The following is a 19,053-nucleotide window of genomic DNA, read 5'->3' on the forward strand; positions in this document are numbered from 1 at the left end:
TTTTGTAGTCCCTCTTCCAGAAGATGTTGGTCAATCCTCAGGCCACAGGAAAGTCAGGGCTGGAAGATTCATGGGAAGGAAATCAGGAATCCATTGGAAGAAATCTCTCCCCTTTAAGTCAATTCAGTTAACACGGGTACATTATGGACATTTAGTTTAAATCCCATCCAAATCAATCCAGTGTTCAGACTCTTAAGCTGTCATCATAAGGCTGCCACTTTCTCCTGAGAAGTAGCTCCACTCCATACATATTAGAATATATGTTTTCACAATTATACATAGAGTTTGTAATCACCTGGGAAAGACTTCCCAGCCTTCCAATGACTGTGACATTCTGGAAATTAGTTTTATAACAACCCATATATTGGTATATGAGCTGTTGGTGATTATAACAGAGGGTATGATTGTCCTAGACCCGAGACTCCTAGTCAAAAAGGTCACCAGCCCAGAGGATCTTGCCATTTCCATCACTGGAGTCAACCACTCATGCAGGTCTTCTTAGTCAATTCTCGTTTCTCTAATTGAAAGAGTGTAGCAAGGAAGCTTTGCTGACTCCAATTTAAAACTGCAAAATTATCCTTCTGGTCAAGGGTATGTCACTTTCAAGGTGAACTTCATTGCAGAGTGAGTTCCTAAGTCATGGATCCCTATTTAAGTCATAACTATCTTTTCAATGTCATGTTCTGATTGACATGATCCGGAAAAAACTGAACGAGACCTGGATTTTTGTCTTCAGACTAGACAGCAAACTCCCTGAAGGCAGGGGTCCTGTCTTGTCCATCATGTTCTTTCCCAAGGCCAGCGTGGTGACTGGCATGGAATACGCGTTCCAAGTATTAGCTGAGTGAGCAAATAACCAGAAGCAGGACTCAGGTCAGCCCACCACCTCCCCTTCCAGGGCCTGAATTTCTCATTTGTAGAAGAGGATGAGGTTATCTCCCTCTATGTCGATGGGCTGCTTAGTCACTGAGATGAAGGATGGGAAAGTGGAAGACTATCACCATCCTCCTAACAGCAGCAATGACAAAGGTATAGCAGAGATCCTGATGACACATCTTAGCCAGATACCCCTCAAAGGACACTAACTCTTCTGGGAAGGGCATTACCCCTGAGCAATGATTTCTGCCCTGTAACAACCTCTGGCGTTGGTAGACAAACATAAGAGGGTCAACGAAGCCAGCAAGTGTTTTTGTGTTTAAAGATCTCTGGAAAAGCAGGAGACTAGCTTTTGTGAGAAATACATTCACAAGGCAGATAAATTTGATCTGGTGTCCAGTTTCTAGCAGGACGTATTAGCATATGTGTCTCTGTGATGAAAAAAACCTGTTATCTCAGGAGGTCCTTGTGTGAGTCACTCTCCCAGTTGGGCTCCAAATCCTTCTTTCTGCCTCTACAGTGCTCTCTGCTCCTATCTCTCAGGGGGAAAGCCCAGGGTGGCCTTCTAGCACCAATAAAAGCTCACATTTAGTCCTCCTGGGAGACGGTCAAGGAGCAAAGGGCAGTGCGCCAAAAGGCAAGGACCAAGAACAAGAATGAAGATGTTAATTAGTAGGGTGCCAGGTATACTAGGATGGGTGAGTGCGGGGGAGGTAGTGGTGATGGCAAGGGATGAGATTTGAAAAAATAAAGCTAAATCAAAGCAAAACCACAGGCATACAAGATAATGACATGAAATTTATATCTCTCTCTACTTTGCTGATCGCTAAATTAAGAACCATTTCGAGAGCTAATAACATGAACTGGTGCCTTTCTGCACTTGGCTTCAGAAAACTAGATGTCCTATATGAACACCTGCAGTGTTGGGGTCTCTGAGGGCAAATGCTTCCTGGTACAAGAGTAGGGCAAAGCTGAGTGTCAGGGGCAGGGGGCCTCCTTGTTGGAGCTACTTCATGTACTGCTCCAGGAAGCACTTCTTATGTTGCATACTATATAAATGGCTCCCCCTGGAGTTGTACTCCTGGTAAAACATCTTGGAGACTTGCAATCTTAACTTCTCCCTTGGGATACTAGTGACATGAGGTGCATAGGAAACAGAGCCATCTGAAAAATATCTTAGGAGCATAATAAGCACCTCCTCCTCCTCCAACAAACAGTTAAACCTCTCTTCACACAGGTAATTCTAGTAAGCCCTTCCTCCCCCACATACCCAGAAATATACAACAAAGGCATTCACACTTATCCAGATGATTCTATTCCATTACCTATGGCCCCATCCCTTTTGAAATTTATTGTATAAGTTACACTAGGATCACACACACAAGAAGCTTATAATACAATAAAGGGAGGAAACACTGCTACTGTTGACTGTATTAACTTGCTAGTTTGCATTTAATTTCATAATTTCCATGACGTTCACCTTCAGGAGTTTTAATCCTACGCATTATCAATAGTTTTTATGTTTGGTAGGTGAATGCAAATATCATTGAAGACCGCAGGAGATTTTTGTTTTTGTCAATCCATCTTTTCACTTGCTTCACTTAGTCAAGGGAGAAGATAGCGTCCAAATCAAATAAACCAGACCCCTTGACTTCACCAGCTAAAATGCAAGCAAAACTGATTTCTCTTCATGTTGTTTTACCCCACCATTAATTTGCATCATTAAGGAATTTTCTAGGAAAGTGCTCAGCAAACTCAAGGCTTCTCTGGTTGCCAAGCTCATGGAAACAAAGTGCTTTCTCTTAAAACTATGAAACAGACATTCCAAAGTAACCCACCATTAGATACTGAGCCAGCAATAGACTTCATATCTATGAAAATAGAAAGGAGGGGAGGAAAGAAAATGCATAACATAAACAAGAACAGACAAAACCTTAAAGAGGAAGGAGAAAGGAAAACATTTAGACTCCTTGAGTGATGGAAATAAATACCAAAGCTATTAGTTTCAGTTCAAAGGACGTATCACTTTATGCTGTTTATTATTTCTTGAGGATTATTTATTTTATCTTAAAATATCCAAAGGGTAAAAGGGGTCCTGGAGGTAAACGGCAATGAAACTGACCTGGTCGGGAGAGGGCCTGTGATTGGAGTGTTGCGACCTCCCAGGAGATCGGTGGTGGTGGTGATGGTGGTGATGGTGGTAATGGTGGTGGTCCTCATCGTAGTTGTCTGCCATCAGCTTCATTCTGTTCTGCGTCTGCGCAGAACAAAAACCAGAGAAGGCTCCATCAGGAACTGGAAGACCAGCCAAGAGGATTCAGGGCATAATTACAGTACCTATAGGGCTCCTTTTGTTCCTAGCCCAGAAGTTTTCGTTTTTCATCAAACTGAAACTCAATAAAGAATGCACCATGCCATTTGGTAAAAGAGGCTTTGTCACATCCTAGAAGCTACTATGTTCTTGGACCTACATGAAATGTAAGTGTACTCTCCCCCCCAACCATGTGATTTAAAAAGGGGAAAAAAAACGGACATATACCCAAAGGTGCTCTGTTTTACATTATCAAGCAATCACACAGATCCAGGTAAGCTTATAATCAGGAACTGCCAACAATCATGTCCTACATTCTAGAGCAAGCACGAGAAGGAAGCCCTGGACAAAAAAGATGGGACGCAGCTGGGTGGAGACACAAAACTACAGACAAGTAATGGTCTTGCGAGACAAAGCAGAGGAATCCACTCAAAAGCTGCCAAATGCAAAAGTAGCGATGGAGAAGGTTTGTCGCTCTGAAGGCTTCTAGGGAAAGGGCTCTCTGTGGACAATTTACCTGATGGTGCCCTTTGTGGAAATTGAGCAAAAGGAGCAGAGTTGATGTGAAAGATCTGACTGCTATCATTTATGGCCCACTATGTTTGTCACATGAGTCAGCTAGGTGTCATGGTTTAAATTCCCAGGACAAACAACTGTATCGTTTTATTATGTAAAGCAAGAAACAGCAATGAGTTGACCCACCAGGGTCACAGAATCTAGAAAAATGCCTAAAGACAAGGGGAAAAGGCAGATAAAAATATCCAGCCCAGAAAGCCAGGAAATGCAGAGAGCACACATGTGTATTTGGAGAGAAGACTAGATTCAAGTCCTGCTCTACCTCTTTGCTGGTTACGTGATCTTTTGAGAGTTAACTATTTGTAAGCTTCAATTTCCTGAACTATACAATGTGAGTAATGGTGCCTCTCTCCCTGGGGTCTCTGTGAGGAGCAAGGGATCCAATAGGCTTCAAGCGTTAGTTCAGGACCTGGCCCGTAATAGGCTTACCATAAAAAATCAAATGTTGTTATTATTATTATTATTATTTTTGCTCTGTTTACAGTAAGGAACCTCTCCTTATACATGTTGTTTCCTCTGCCTGCGGTACCTCCCCCAATCACCTTCCCTCACCTCGATCTTGTGTGTCTGGCTAATTCAGGATTTTTCCTCTAGGAGCCTTTTCCTGATCCCACCCCTGATGCCAGGACACGCACACCGCCTGCTGATTATCTCTCTGTAACCTCAGATCTATCTGTCCAACTGTTGGTAGACTTGAGGCTGCTTCTTTCACCTGCCTCTCCCCAGAATCTAACAGGGAGTAGTAGATGTAAATACACTGTGCATGCTGCCGCAATGAGGGGACTGAAAGAAAGCAGGGCCAGAATTTTGAGGAATGCTGCCATCCTACAGGCAACTGCACATTTGTTTTTAGCCAGGGAAGGTCACTGAGAGTTGAGGACATCTTATGAGTTGCCCTAACAATCCCACTGGTGGCTTGAGATGACAGAGAGCCATCACACTTCAAGAGAGCTGGAAACCAAAGGCTGGCAGAGCTTCCAACCTGTTGGAATTTTATTATGTAACAAACACCACTCTGATAATAATTCTGGACCTAGCACAGTATATTCTTGTAGTACAATCTAAATGGTCCCCAACACTTTCCTGGGAGGAACTATTACTCTCCTCTCTTGCAGCTGAAAATGAAGGCAGAGATTTCAGCCCCCAGAGTCTCCTTTTTTCCACAGAACATGGAGATTTCCTGGGTCTTCCAATTCTCAATTTCTAGCCTTTTCTCTTTGCCATGCTGCTGGCAGAAAAGGCAAACAGCTCATCAGGTGGAAATAGCTTTCCTATAGATGCTTTGGTTCTGCTAAGTTTTGGAAACACTTCACATCCCAATCTTATCTGTCAGAGGATGTCCCATAATGTACTCCATTTTGAGAAATGTGTACAATATTTGAAAGTCCTCACAGTGGGTGTAAAAAATGCGTGCATGTGGATAAAAACAATAAAAATGGAGAGAAAGATCCACCTAACAATTAAATAAAAAATCCCAGGCAACCTTTGGCAGATGATAGCATTTTCATCCTTCTCCCGACCATTTAAAGCGTCAGAAGACCCAATGGACAAGTTACAGCTTTTGAGAAAGAGCAGGTCATCGGAGCTGTTGCCGACCAAGTACTGAGAGTCCCCTCACTCAGCCTGCCCTTTTACAAAAGATTCTGAATTCAGTGTTCACACTTAAAACTCCAGTATTGTCAGGAGTCTGTACATTTGAACTCATGAACTAATAAATCTGAAATTGTTTCTTCTAATAGAACTCGGAGAGCCTGAAGGGAGCTGTAAGACCTGCTATGGTCAAGAAGGAAGGGGCTCACCCAAGACTGAACGATGAAGCCTAAATGAACAAATAAAAACTCTGCTATTGTAAACATCGTAATGTCCTTATCCTTTGGGGAAGCTCCTGTGATTTTATGAGATTATTTTCTTACCAGCAACAAGCCTAAAGTTCCCTACCTTTGAACTGTATCCCATAAAAGAATGTACAAGCTAAACAAGATGCTATATGCAGTCCTAAATGTGTCTGCTGAAATGAGGTGTTGGAGAATAGGCATGTCATGGGATAAAGACTGTAAATGAATGATGTCATCTTTCCAATTTGGTGCTGAAATATAAATAAACCATGTTGTTCATGTGAATACCAGATCTGGTGGAAATGTACACATAGCAATTGTGAGCGGAAGAGGCTTCTTTTGATTAGTCTGGACTGGAAGAGAAGAGTGTGAAACAGAGATGAATAATGAGAGTTTGGCCTGATACTCTAGACCATTTTTATTTATCTTGCTTATAACATATCCCCTAAACTGTGACCGATTTCTTACAGGCTGGTTGCTAGTTTTCCCTTCTCTAAAAAAATTTGACCAATTTAGCCCGCTTAATGGTCAAATTGAAAATGGATCGCTCTTAATTTTTTTTTTAATCTAGATTACCAATTCTCATCCCCACCCAATTATATTGGTTTCCTAACATACCAAGAATGGTCTGGAAGGATAAGAAGCCATGAGTAATACTCCTTGAAGATTGATGGAAGAAAAACTGCAGAAATTTGTAACAAGGATAGCATTTGTTCAACTAACTCCAGACACGCTGACCAGGTGACTCCATGTGCAATGGTTCATATCCCTGTAATTGACAGATACACAAGGTGCCCACCACAAAGCCTTAACCAGCAATTTTTCTGGGCAGTCATAACTGGAGTCCCAGGAAAACTAATATGGAGTTCGAAAGAGGGAGAGCTTTCCACAGCACTACACTTGGGAACTCATGGACTCACTTAGCAATGTGCTGAAGCCCATTTTTATTTCCTTTTCAGTATCTACCAAACTGCTGACCTGACACTTTTGCCTTTGGCTAACTGTGTTATATTCATTTCACTACATTATGTCATGACTGCTGAGACATCTCTAATCAGATTTCATTTTCCACTTCCTCTTTCTTCTAGGCGCCACCTTATTTCTCTAGGGTGAAAGACTCCTCTTACAGTTCTCACACCACACTCCTGCCTCCCACTGAACAAAATCTATAGCCAGGGTGACATCAGACCCCTGTTAGTCCCTGACTTCAGGCTCCTCAGAGACTCCTGACTACCTTCAGGAAAAGAGCCCCAGCTCCTCCACAGCTTACAAAGCTCTTACAGGGCAACTGCTTGCTGTTCACCTCCCCACCTCACCTCTCATGCTTCTTGTCCCCAGCCCTGGGATGTGCTAGTTTCTGTTCCTGCCATATTCTTCATCCTCTCTCCTTTCACCCAAGTTATACCCATTTTTAGCTTCAACACTGTCACTTCCAGAAATGCCTTCCCTAAGCCTGCCTCAGAAGGGATTAGGTGCTCTCCCACTGTCTTCCCCAGGATCATGTACCCACCTCCCAGCAAGCCCCCTTCCATCACAACACTTACCCCAATGAATTGTACATAAGTACGTGCTTCCTTGGCTTTCTCTACCACTAGGCTGAAATCCTCTGAGGGAAGCACTATGTCTGAATCACCCTTGTACTCACCACCTGCACAGAGTCTGGTGCATAAGTAGTAAGTAAATATGTGTCAAATCAATGTATGGATGTGTGAAGGAATGAATAGAATGGGTATAGACTACTTTAGAACAGATGAAAGGGAAAAGTACATAATAAGTTTCTATGATAAACCAGTTGAGTATATAATTCTTCATTTGATAGTTGAACTCTTCCTATTATAGATTTGTTTTTGGTTGCTGTTCTTGGGAGTGGGATAGCAGGTTAAATGCATAGTTTTGGCGCTGTTGGAAAAGTTGAATTGCTTTTCTTCAAGATATATTCCATTCTTTAGTACAATGGACCTGGTGAAATGCTCCATATCCCTGGTTACTTACCTCATTAAGAATAAAAGGTTATGGTGGTGGTGTTTTGGGATTCATTTCCTTACTATCCCCTAGCCTTTAGAAGAGCAGGGGCCTTTGGAATACTTTTGTTAGCACCAAAAGTCAACCATGGAAAACTGAAACTTTATCCATTAACTAAAATCCCTGATGAACACCATCTGTGAAAAGGTGCCATATACTCCATCTCTTTGACATTTCTGAAGAGTTTATCCAAGGAGCTCTTGAAACAAAATGAAAATCCTTGATTGACTAGTAATAGACTCAATAGCTTAATGGCAATATGTAGCTATAAAAGTGTAATATTAAAACTGCCTTTAAAAATATTTTAGCAAGGTGGCAATAATGAACTATGCTTTGATCAGTCATCTGGATCAAGTTAACAATAAAACCTTCATGAATATGGTTTAAATAAGAAAAAAATATAATAAGATTTGTTGCTATGGGATATGGAGATAATACCATACAATAGCAATTACACTTTCTTCTATCAGGGTTTCTTTTCTCCCTCTTTCCTGCCAGGGAAATCTGAAATAGTCCAGAACTCTTCTACTGGTCTTGTTTCTGCCAAATCAGAGCAAGGTCAACAGTTCTTGTCTCGGGCAAAAGATGGAGAAACCAGACAACAACTGGACAGTGAGGAGGAGAGGGATTTCCTGTACATCCACCAGGCTCACGTGGCAATGAATCATAACTGAGTGGGGTCTGGGTTCCAATGCTTGGGTCACTCTTGAGGACAAAATGAAGCAGGAAGATGAAGAAGCTATTAGGGGAGTATGCTGCATTGGAGAACTTTATGGGATTAAGTAAGAATCAATGATGGAAAGGCTTCCACTCTGGACATTGCACAGAAATTCATTCAAAACTTATCAAACTTCTGTAACCCTAAAGACAAGAACAATGATGTGCCAGGCTAAATGTTTGACTCGTATGCTTTTGTTGACTCCCTGCTTTTGAGATAGCTATTCTTATGAGCCTTCTTTTACAGATGAGAAAACCAAGCCCACGATTGCTCAGTTGGTGAGTGGCGGAAAAGGACTGAAACTCAGGTTTCTGACTCCAGAGTCCTACAGTAGTGATGTGAAGGATAAGGTCTCATGCCAGAGACTGGGGACAAAGCAAAGATAAACAAGACATGAGGAATTAAAGGACTCACTATGACACAGTATGGGAATGAAAATAAAAGTGAAGGGATTGTTCACATAAATGCCCGGAGGCAGGAAAAATCCCTTCCAGCTGAGGGCAAGGGCACAAATAAGGGTCCAAGGGTCAGATGCCTTGAGCTAAGACTTAAAAGTTGGCATGGGTATGGGTAAAACGAAGAGTAGGCTGGGGAGATTCCATAGTAAATTCACCTTGAGAGGAAAAATAGATCAATAGGGGAACTGGAATCCAGGCTGTGAGGAATATGTGTGTGTGTGCAAATATGTGTGTGTGTTGCTTTCTTCATTTCTGTATTGGATGTGGGGAGAGCAGGAAACATATTTGAGATGATACTTCATTATCTCATTTTTCAAAAGACCTTATCAACTTGGGACATTTTAGAAGGAATTTAAGACAGAGCCATAGTCATATGCTCACACATGTCCAACTAGGATATCTCTGGGAAAACGGGCCAGGCTCTGGACATCTCTGTATTTACAACCGTCTACACAATTGCTACAACATCAGTCCTGCCTTGAAAACTGATCTGATAGCCTCAAACTCATTCAACTGATCAGTCCTTCCTGCCAACCATCTGCCTCCCAACTTTGTTGAAGGCCCTTCCTCAGTCTTTATTTATAAACGGAAAAGTAGTAGGTCACTATGGAAAGTTTAGAAGCTATTTTTGTTATCTACTCATTACCCTGATTTTATTTTATTTTTAATTATTAAAGAGAATGTCAGTGCCCCTCCCATATCCTCTTGTTCTACCCTAGAAGTCACATGCAGCTTGAATGGACAGTCCTGGATGTGCTGCTGTCTTCCCACCTCAAATCCATGTACCTCTCTGCCTAAGGTCTTCCTCTGGCCACAGGTGCAGGTTTGGACAGGGAACAGTGTAGACCAGAGTGTGGAGAGCTCACACCCTCAGGATAATGCTCAATCTATGAGGGAGGAAGGAGGTGATGCATAAGTAACTAGTGTCCCAGTCCTTTGGTGGGACCGCCCTACGGTGTGTTTCAGAATCTCTCAGTAGGTCCCTAGCAGAGTGCAGCCCTGGCTGATCATGGCAGGAAAGCACACATTAATGCACCTTTATTGACATTTTCACTTCCCTGTCTTACTTCTCAATTTTCTCATGTTTCTTGGGATCACCTCCCAAATATACTACCTGCACCAAATCTTTGTCTCTGGGTCTGCTTTTGTGAGAATTCCAGCAAATGATTAATAAGCCTATGTCTGTCTAACTTTTGCACAGGACTAACATTCTGGTGACTACCATGCCTTTATATGGACAGCTCTTGAGATTTCTCATCACCTGTGGAGATAGAGCTCTCGTCTTTCTTAGGGGAGTAACACAGGTTTGGCACTAATTCTGCTTCTGCCAAATATTCAGTCTGAGAATCAGGCTGAATTATTTTTCCATGAGCCTCAATTCCTGAATCTATAAAATGGGCAAGAGAGGGAAGGGTATCTTTAGCATGAACAAAACTTCACGTGGATTGATGCTGGTCTACTGTTCTTATTGTACATTTATGTCTTGCTGTACATTTTGCAGTTTCTCTTTCTTTTTTCCTTCTAAAATCAAGGGAGGGAAATTATTCTGGTAAACTACTTACTGCTGCCACCTTAGGAACCTGAGGAATTCCTGCATGGGTTGTGGATAATGCTTGTAGGGAAAGCATGCTTGGCTCTGTTCTACTCTCAGCCACTGAAGCCCATGGGGGGAATATTATCTCCAGAGAAAGAGTTCTATGTGCTCTGCTGATAATGGGGAGGTTAGGATCCTTCACAGTGGGAGAAAAAGGCCAGCGTTGTGAGATGGAGTCACCTGTAAATATCAGTGACAACAACTAATGCTTACCTTGGCCTGCTGTGTGCCAAGCACAGCACTTGGCTCTTGTCACCTAATTTGGTCAGTTACACCAACAGTGATGTAGGCTGGAGGTGGGGGGCATATTCAAAATAGCTGCTATGAGAGGGGCACAAACCTGTAAAAACCGAGTGACTCAAGTGTGCAAATGACCTGGATATCAGTCCTGGTAGAGGCTATTACTACCCCCACTTTACAGATGAAGAAATGGATGTTTATTTTTATTTTTTTAAGATTCATTTATGTTTAGAGAGAGAGTGAGCGTGGGGGCGGGGGTTAGGGGGAGAGGGAGAGAATCTCAAGCAGATGCCCTGCTGAGCACAAGTCTGTTGTGGGGCTCAATCTGATGACCCTGAGATCATGACCTGAGCCAAAATCAAGAGTTGGATGCTTGGGGCGCCTGGGTGGCACAGTGGTTAAGCATCTGCCTTCGGCTCAGGGCGTGATCCCAGCGTTCTGGGATTGAGCCCCACATCAGGCTCCTCCGCTATGAGCCTGCTTCTTCCTCTCCCACTCCCCCTGCTTGTGTTCCCTCTCTCGCTGGCTGTCTCTATCTCTGTCGAATAAATAAATAAAATCTTTAAAAAAAAAAAAAAAAGAGTTGGATGCTTAACCAACTGAGCCACCCAGGTGCCCAGAAACTGAGGTTTAGAAAGACTAAGAAGCTTACCCAATATCACACAACTAGTAGATTTGGGATTATAATTCCAGAACCTTCAATGCAACTACTGTACCGTACTGCTCAGATCCATAAAGACTGACCCCTATATTAAAAAAAAATTAAGATTGATCTGGGAATGGGCTCTGACTCTCTGGACATTGACCTCAGAGCCGAGAAGAAAAGCAGTTCACTTTTGATTTTAAAGTTCTCTGAAAAGAATGAAACTCAGGCATACTATAAAATCTTGATCGAGCTTCAAAGGAGTCCATGTTGCTGACTAACCCTAATATAAATTCAAAGTCATTATCCGCGATCCATAACTTTTAATGCTTCAACTAAGACGGTTTTGAAGCTAGGCTAACGTATTAGCAACTGCAGACAACCAAGGAATTTCTAACATCCTGAGCACCGTTGGAGGTGGTGGGGTCTGGGGGAAGGGGAAGGCCGTAGAAGTTTCCACCACAAAGTTACTTAGTTAAGCACAGGTCTGTTTAATTAAGTAGTGGGCAGCACATGCTATACTTAGCTTTTAAACACTTGTAAAGTCCTCTTCATTCATTTATCTTACTTGTCACTGACAAGCTCTTCAAGGACTGTAACAGTATGCAGAGCATGAAGAGCCTGGGTAAACAACGCATATTTTATGTGGAATCTAAACTGTTTCAACTCAGAGAGTCAATAGAGGGTCTCTGAAAAAAAAAAAAAAATCCAGACTGTCCTGCTAACTAAGGATGCATTCTGTGCATCGTCTATTATGAATTTCTTTAGAAAGTGAGTTTCAAAATCAATTGCCAATTTTTTAACTAAAAAGAAAAAAGGGGGGGCAGAAAGGAAGGAAAGAAGGGAGAGAGGAAAGGAGGAAGGAAGAAAAGGGAGAGAGAAAAGAAGGAGAGAGAGAAGACAGAGGAAAAAGGAAAAGAAAGGAGGAAGAAGGGAACAGAGGAGGTTATTTGCAGGCATTGGGATTCAGACACTAAAACTGTGCTGACAAGGGAGGTCAAGGTCTTCATTCAATTCATAGAGTCAACAAATATTTATTATCACTGGCCTAGGCAGAACTGACATCACCACATCTTCTCCTAAACTAATGAATTAAGAAAGAAGAAAGAAAGAAAGAAAGAAAGAAAGAAAGAAAGAAAGAAAGAAAGAAAGAAAGGAAGGAAGGAAGGAAGGAAGGAAGGAGAAAGAAAGAAAGAAAGAAAGAAAGAAAGAAAGAAAGAAAGAAAGAAAGAAAGAAGATAAAACCCACCCCAGGGTCTGGCCTAACAGAATTGGCCAATAGACTGGAAACTGACAGTGAGCAACTATTCAAAGAACTTGAAGGGCTTGAGTAATCCAGCAGCACCTCAACAAGGGACAGAGAGTCAGCCTTACACGTTGAGGGCTAAGAAGACAAGTGTCCACATACCTGCAGATGTACAAGAAGATTCACAGGGAGTAAATGGACTTTTTAATAGTCATGGATTTACTTTAAAAGGTATTTAGATAAATTATAACAAGCACATCAAACACAGAATTCATACACATTCTATCATAAGACGTGGAAAACATTGTGAAAGTGGTTCTCAAAATGAAGCTTGAGACACCCCCACCCGAAGGACAGAGCAAAGCAGCTGACAGTGGATTGGGTTGCAGACAGCAGAATCTAGGAATTCGGAGTAGCCCAGGGAGAATGACTGCATCCCCAAGAACTGTCAGAGGACAGGAGGACATTCTCCTCCAGGGGCTATTGACCTCGACGCAGAAATGGGAGCAAATGAAATCTGGGCCTGCCCCCAGTTCTGAAGCTAAGCGGAGGGGCATAAACCCAAGACCTCCTCTGCACCTCACCCCCTTCAAAACAAAACAAATGACAACAAAAGGGGGAGAAAGGGAGGGTGTGAGCAACGCAAAACATGTGGTGGGGCTGCTGGCCGCGCTGCACACAGGGAGAGCCCCGGGGAGGGGCGGTGAGACCAGAGCAGAGGTTTGGCAGGGCGCAGGGCCCTGGCAGCCAGAGAGCAGGAGGAAGACAGGGAGAGCCAGCTCAGGCTCTGGACTGAGAACAAACCCCTCTCCCCAGCTGCTCTCACACTTGGGTAAAACAACTGGAGAAAATGTAAACACGCTCATTAGTAGTTTTCCAATCAGTTGGAAAACAAATGAGAAGAGAGAAATGGCAGTGGAGTGTCCCAAATACCAAATCTATGAAACATTCCCTCTGGCGTTTATCTTCTCACTGGGTTGCTCGCTGTTTGGATTTCAGTGCCCTTACTAGCTTTATATGGGATACGCAGAACTCACCCTAGCTAGGACCAATTTACTTCTACGTGGAAAAAAGAGTCTGAGTCAAATATTCCACTCCGCGTAGGTCTCTGTGGACGCCCCCCACCCAGGGACACGCAGACACTAGATCGGCATATCATTCGCGGGTCCTGTCACACGCTCCTCGAGCTGATATTCCCTCAGCATGCAAAAATGAAAACTCATCCATAACCATCACCTCTTCTCCTGTGAAAAATTATCCCCAAAGAAGAGGCGAAGTAGAACTCCTGGATTTGTGGATCTGACAGAAATCCAATTTCCAGAAAGGATGGAATTACGTTCTGATTTCATCTGGAGATGCCTGGTGTGCTGAATCGTGTTTCCCCCACCCCCAGCCCCCAATACGTTAGATTAAATTCATCAAATGGAGGCATTTTGAAAATCATTTTCTCTTAGTCACCTGTTTAGGGTAGAATCCAAAAAGCCTGATTTTCTATCATCCTGAAGTTGAAATAGCATAAGGAGAAAATAGCCAAATGTACTTAAACTTGGATCCAAACAGAAGCCAATATTAAAGTATATAACTAATGCTTCTTCAGAGCACTTGGAGAAGGTGGGTAATCCGAAAGTTGAGGTGATCTTCTCTATGATTCTTGAGAATTTCAGAAGCTATCTCAAATCCCTCTCCTACAAATGAATAATCCAATTCATGCAGTGTTAGTGCTAGGGCACACCTTAAATTAATGAATCCAAGTTTACTATTTTACTGAAGGACAGACTGAGGCTCCAAAAGGTTGAAGTTAGTCACAAACCCAGGACAATGCCCTAGAATACTCGACTCCTGGCCCCAGGCCCTTCCTCTGCCCCTGGCTGCCTTCCCATTTGATTTCCATGTGTAGACAAGTCCACCATGCCCATGACCAGTAACACCACAGGACCACCTTATGTCTTTCGTTTTGCATTCCAAAGTACTATGGTATTAATTTCCATTCTTGTAGTCTGAACAGCATCAAACACCTAATCATTCTGGTCTCAATGTCTACAGATAGGTTAAGGAATTTTCCATTTTCTTTGAGATATGAGTCTTAGTTCTCTAGCAGAACTACTGATTTAGCTTTATAATTTCTTCTTTTTTATAGCATCTATTAGTTTTTATTATATAAAGCATATATACTAGCTATGAAAAATTAAATAGTACAAAAGTCTTTATGAAAAGAAAAGTAATATTCCCTCTCTGCCTACCCCAATATCCATTCCCACTGTTAAGGTTTTTTGCCAGTTTTATCAGACAATTTTTATGCATAATGCAAGCACAGACACTTGCACATACCTTTTATTTTATTTTATTTTATTTTATTTTATTTTATTTTATTTTTTTAAAGATTTTATTTATTTATTTGACAGAGATAGAGACAGCCAGCGAGAGAGGGAACACAAGCAGGGGGAGTGGGAGAGGAAGAAGCAGGCTCATAGCAGAGGAGCCTGATGTGGGGCTCGATCCCATAACGCCGGGATCACGCCCTGAGCCGAAGGCAGGCGTTTAACCGCTGTGCCACCCAGGCGCCCCATACCTTTTAAAAGTAAAATGCCCAATATCTCTTGGCTATCCTTCCATATCAAGATCATGTAGAGTGACCTCATTTCTAATGGTTACATTATTCCATTCCATGCATGTACTTTTATTTACCAATCTTATTGATACAGAACTCTTTTTTTATTTTATTACTAAAATAGCAGGCAGAACTCTTTTTTTATTTTGTTCAAAGTTGTATCCCAAGCACCTAAAACATTGCCTGGCACACAGTGGACACACAGTAAATGTTTGTTGAATGAGTAAATGAATAAATAAGTGAATGACTGAATAATTGAATGAATGAGGGACATTTGCATAATTTCCAGTTTTTCATTATTTCAACAGTGCTTTATTATTTTTTAAATATTTTATTTATTTATTTGACAGAGAGAGAGACAGTGAGAGAGGGAACACAGAGGGGGGGTGGGAGAGGAAGGAGCAGGCTTCCCACTGAGCAGGGAGCCCGATGTGGGGCTCGATCCCAGGACCCAGAGCAAAGGCAGACTCGACTGAGTCACCTAGACACCCCTCAACAATGCTTTAAAGAATACTTTTGGAGTGGCGCCTGGGTGGTGCAGTTGGTTGAGCATCTGACTCCTGGTTTCAGCTCAGGTTGTCAGGGTCCTGTGATCTCAGGGTCCTGAGATCCAGCCCTGGTCAGGATCCATGCTGAGCGGGGAATCTGATTGAGTTTCTTCCTCCCTCTCCCTCTGCCCCTCCCACTCGTGCGCTCTCTCTCTCTCTTTCAGACAAATAAATCTTAAAGAAAACAACAACAAAAAAAACTTTTCCAAAAGGACAGTTTTGCCTGTCCTCATGTGCTTGTTCTCAACAAGGATGGATGCCGAAACAGCTTATAAAAGCTGTTTCTATAATGTGCTAGGACAAGAGATTCAGGAGAGATCCCTAGAATAGGGTATACACATTTTAAACTTTCCAGTCCTGCATCAGGCTCCTTGCTCAGCAGGGAGCCTGCTTCTCCCTCTCCCTCTGCCCCTCCCCCTGCGTGTGCACTCTCTCTCTCTGACAAATAAATAAATAAAATCTTTAAAAAAAAAGTTACCACCAAATTTCCCTTCAGAAATATTGGCCAACTTCCAGTCTGTGCCTCTTTCCCCAGACTGTGCCAATACTGAGTCTCTTCAAACTCTCATCTCCAAAAATTTGACACAAGAAAATTTCATATTTCAGATTCCATATTTCCTTAATTATAATTTGAGGCTGAGCATCTTTTCATACATTTATTGGCTGTTTCTATTTCACTATCTGTGAGCCTCCTTTTACATCCCTTTGCCCACATTGGGAGAAGGGTTGGGGAACTTTTTTCTTATTGGTTATGAAAATAATTACATATATAAACATATAGTGAGAGCTCCTTTCAGAAAGACAAGAACCTAAGTAAAAATGGGAAGAAAGCAAGTACAAGCAGGGTATGTGAAGAAAGGGAAATGTGCACAGACAGCCTGGATTTGAGGATGCCAGGGAACCTCTGATTATCGGAACACATCGGCATCTGGAATGTTCACTTGAGCAGGAGAGAAAAGGGGGAAGTCTTAGCCAGTTGGTGTGCTGGGGTGCAAAGCTGGCCCCGTTCCCTCTATGCCACATCCCCAGCAGGCAGGCGGTGGTTATAGGTGGAACATTAGCAGGAGTCCTAGTGTGAGCAGTTAATATGGTGCTTCACTTCTCTGCAATAAGTTTGTGGGTTTCTTCAAAGTCTGGGCCATCCAGGGGAGAGTACAGGGCACGTAAATGCCACTCACCATGCATGTGTTGGTGGGAAGAATCTAATACAACTTTCTTCCCCAAACAGGAATTCCCTGTGTAGAAGTCCTGGTGGATGCATTACCTAGCCGTGGGAAACACAATACCTTATGAGAGAATATATTAAATGGCTTAAGGGGGATGTCCTCCCTCCCCCGTGCCTGAAATATTTTGAGCTTTTTGGCTGCAGATTCAGTCCACTTGTCCTAATTCTACTTTTTGGGAGGGGGCCCAGATCTTTAGACATTTCAATATAGTTATGTCTGCTATCTCTAGCTTACCTAGCCTGATCATTCTTTGTCTTCTCTACTGACCATTCTCTACTTCTTCTTGTCTCCTCTCTGTAACCCATCATACAAGGGGTCATTACAGTGTGTCAGGACTCCTCTTGGAGAATAAGACCCTGAACAGAGTCTGAATAATCCAAGTCTTCACACGTGTCCTTAACCTGCGCTAAACACTATTTTAAAATAATTAATACACTCCCATGTTGCACTGATCTCTTAACATCTGCTGTGCAATGATGACTCATATTCAAATTTGCAATTGATTAAACTCATATCCTGGTGGCCAGTTTCCTTGCCATTTACACACACGCGCGCGCGCGCGACACATGCCATATGCATGCCAAAATTTTAATTCTAAGTATAAACTTCATTCTTCTCCTTACTGAATATTTGACTTATCCTAACTAAATTTGTGTCTATCGTTCCATCCTGCTGATTTTCTCAATTCTAATTTTGTCTTCCATTGTTTTAAGTAACCAGCCTTGAGCCATCACATTTTCAAAAAGTGTGTTTTCAAAGACCGTATAATTAGGTCCATGTACATGCCAGAAGGACAGAGCCCAACACTTCCGGCAACCTCTCTGCTAGAGGTGACAGGATTCCCTAATCAACCTGCCTAGGGTGGAGTTGTTCAAACAACTATAATCCATCCGACTGGACCACAATTTAGTCCTTATTTCTCTGGTAAAAAAAAAAAAAGAAAAAAAAAGAATACAAACTGATACAAATGCCTATCTGAAATCCTGGTACCCTGTGTCTATGGCATTCCCTCAAACTGCCTTTATATTATCCTTATCAAAAAACAAAGTGAATTTGGCATTACTTAATCTTAGCAAACAAATAAAGAATCTTAGTGATTGCTGATTTTATTCCAGGTTTCATAACCATCGATTGAATAACTTGTTCTGGAATCTGGGTGTGGATGGATATCAAACTTACAGTACCTTATAAACACATCTGCCTTTTGGGCATTTAGAAGTAAAATTCTGGAGGTAGGTAAAATTCAGAAAATCCTAAGAAAAAGGGAAGTTAGTTTCCCTGTTCTTTAGGTGCTTTTTATCCACTGTTGGCAGGATTATAAATTAGAATAAACTTTCTCAAGGGCATTTTGGTACTATGTATTAAAATTCAAAATATGCATGCCCGGGGGTAAAATAGTTTCCTCCTGAAAAGAAAGTTAGACAGGTACACAGGGATGAAAGGATAAAAGGATATTCACTCGGATGTTGATCACAGTAGCAATTAATGAGAAGTAAACAAAATGTTCATCTGTCAGGATTTTGTGAAACCAATTATTGAAAATCCATTATTATATAATGGAATCCTCAGAAACCATTCAAGAGGAATATATATTTATATTCCTCATAAGGAAAAAATATCATAACATGGAGTTGAATGGAAGGAGAAGCAGATGATAAAACAACATGTTCATATAAAATGATATATAAATATCTATACTTAAACATATTTGCAGGTTTACATATGTATGTGTGTACAGCACATACATACATACATGCATATGTGAGAAAGGTCCAGAAAGATGAGCACAAAATATTGATGGTTATTGACAAGTGCTTAGATTTCAGGGAGTTTACTTGTTCCTTTATTCCTTTGTAAATTATTTGAATATTCAGTAAATTATAGGAAATAAGAAATGAAACAATAAAAAAAATTTCTCTGCCCTGTAGATAAAAATGCTGAGATACAAATTATTCCTCAAATTAGAAGGAAATGGGGTTGAAATCATTTTAGTTCAGGGGAAGAGACTCTTGAGACTGGCGCTGTGGCTCCTGGTCTCCTGCGGTCTTCTGTTTCTGTGAACTTCAGCAGTCCAGGGTTAAATGGAGCCCTGCCTGCCTTATTGGCCACAGCTCTCCTCCTTTCAGCCTGATCCTTTCAGATTCTAGCAAAC

At 41.9% G+C, this 19,053-nt stretch overlaps 1 protein-coding gene across 1 annotated transcript in view; it reads right to left on the reverse strand.

Moving 5' to 3' along the window:
* Positions 1 to 19,053, reverse strand: part of ERC2 (ELKS/RAB6-interacting/CAST family member 2) — a 791,328-nt gene that overhangs the window by 81,894 nt on the left and 690,381 nt on the right. The window contains exon 15 of the mRNA XM_044384924.2: positions 2,999 to 3,133. Coding sequence (XP_044240859.1) covers positions 2,999 to 3,133 — 135 coding nt within the window. The remainder of the gene's footprint in view (positions 1 to 2,998; positions 3,134 to 19,053) is intronic.

This window comes from Ursus arctos, unplaced genomic scaffold (genome assembly GCF_023065955.2).
Source record: "Ursus arctos isolate Adak ecotype North America unplaced genomic scaffold, UrsArc2.0 scaffold_14, whole genome shotgun sequence".
NCBI lineage: Eukaryota > Metazoa > Chordata > Mammalia > Carnivora > Ursidae > Ursus > Ursus arctos.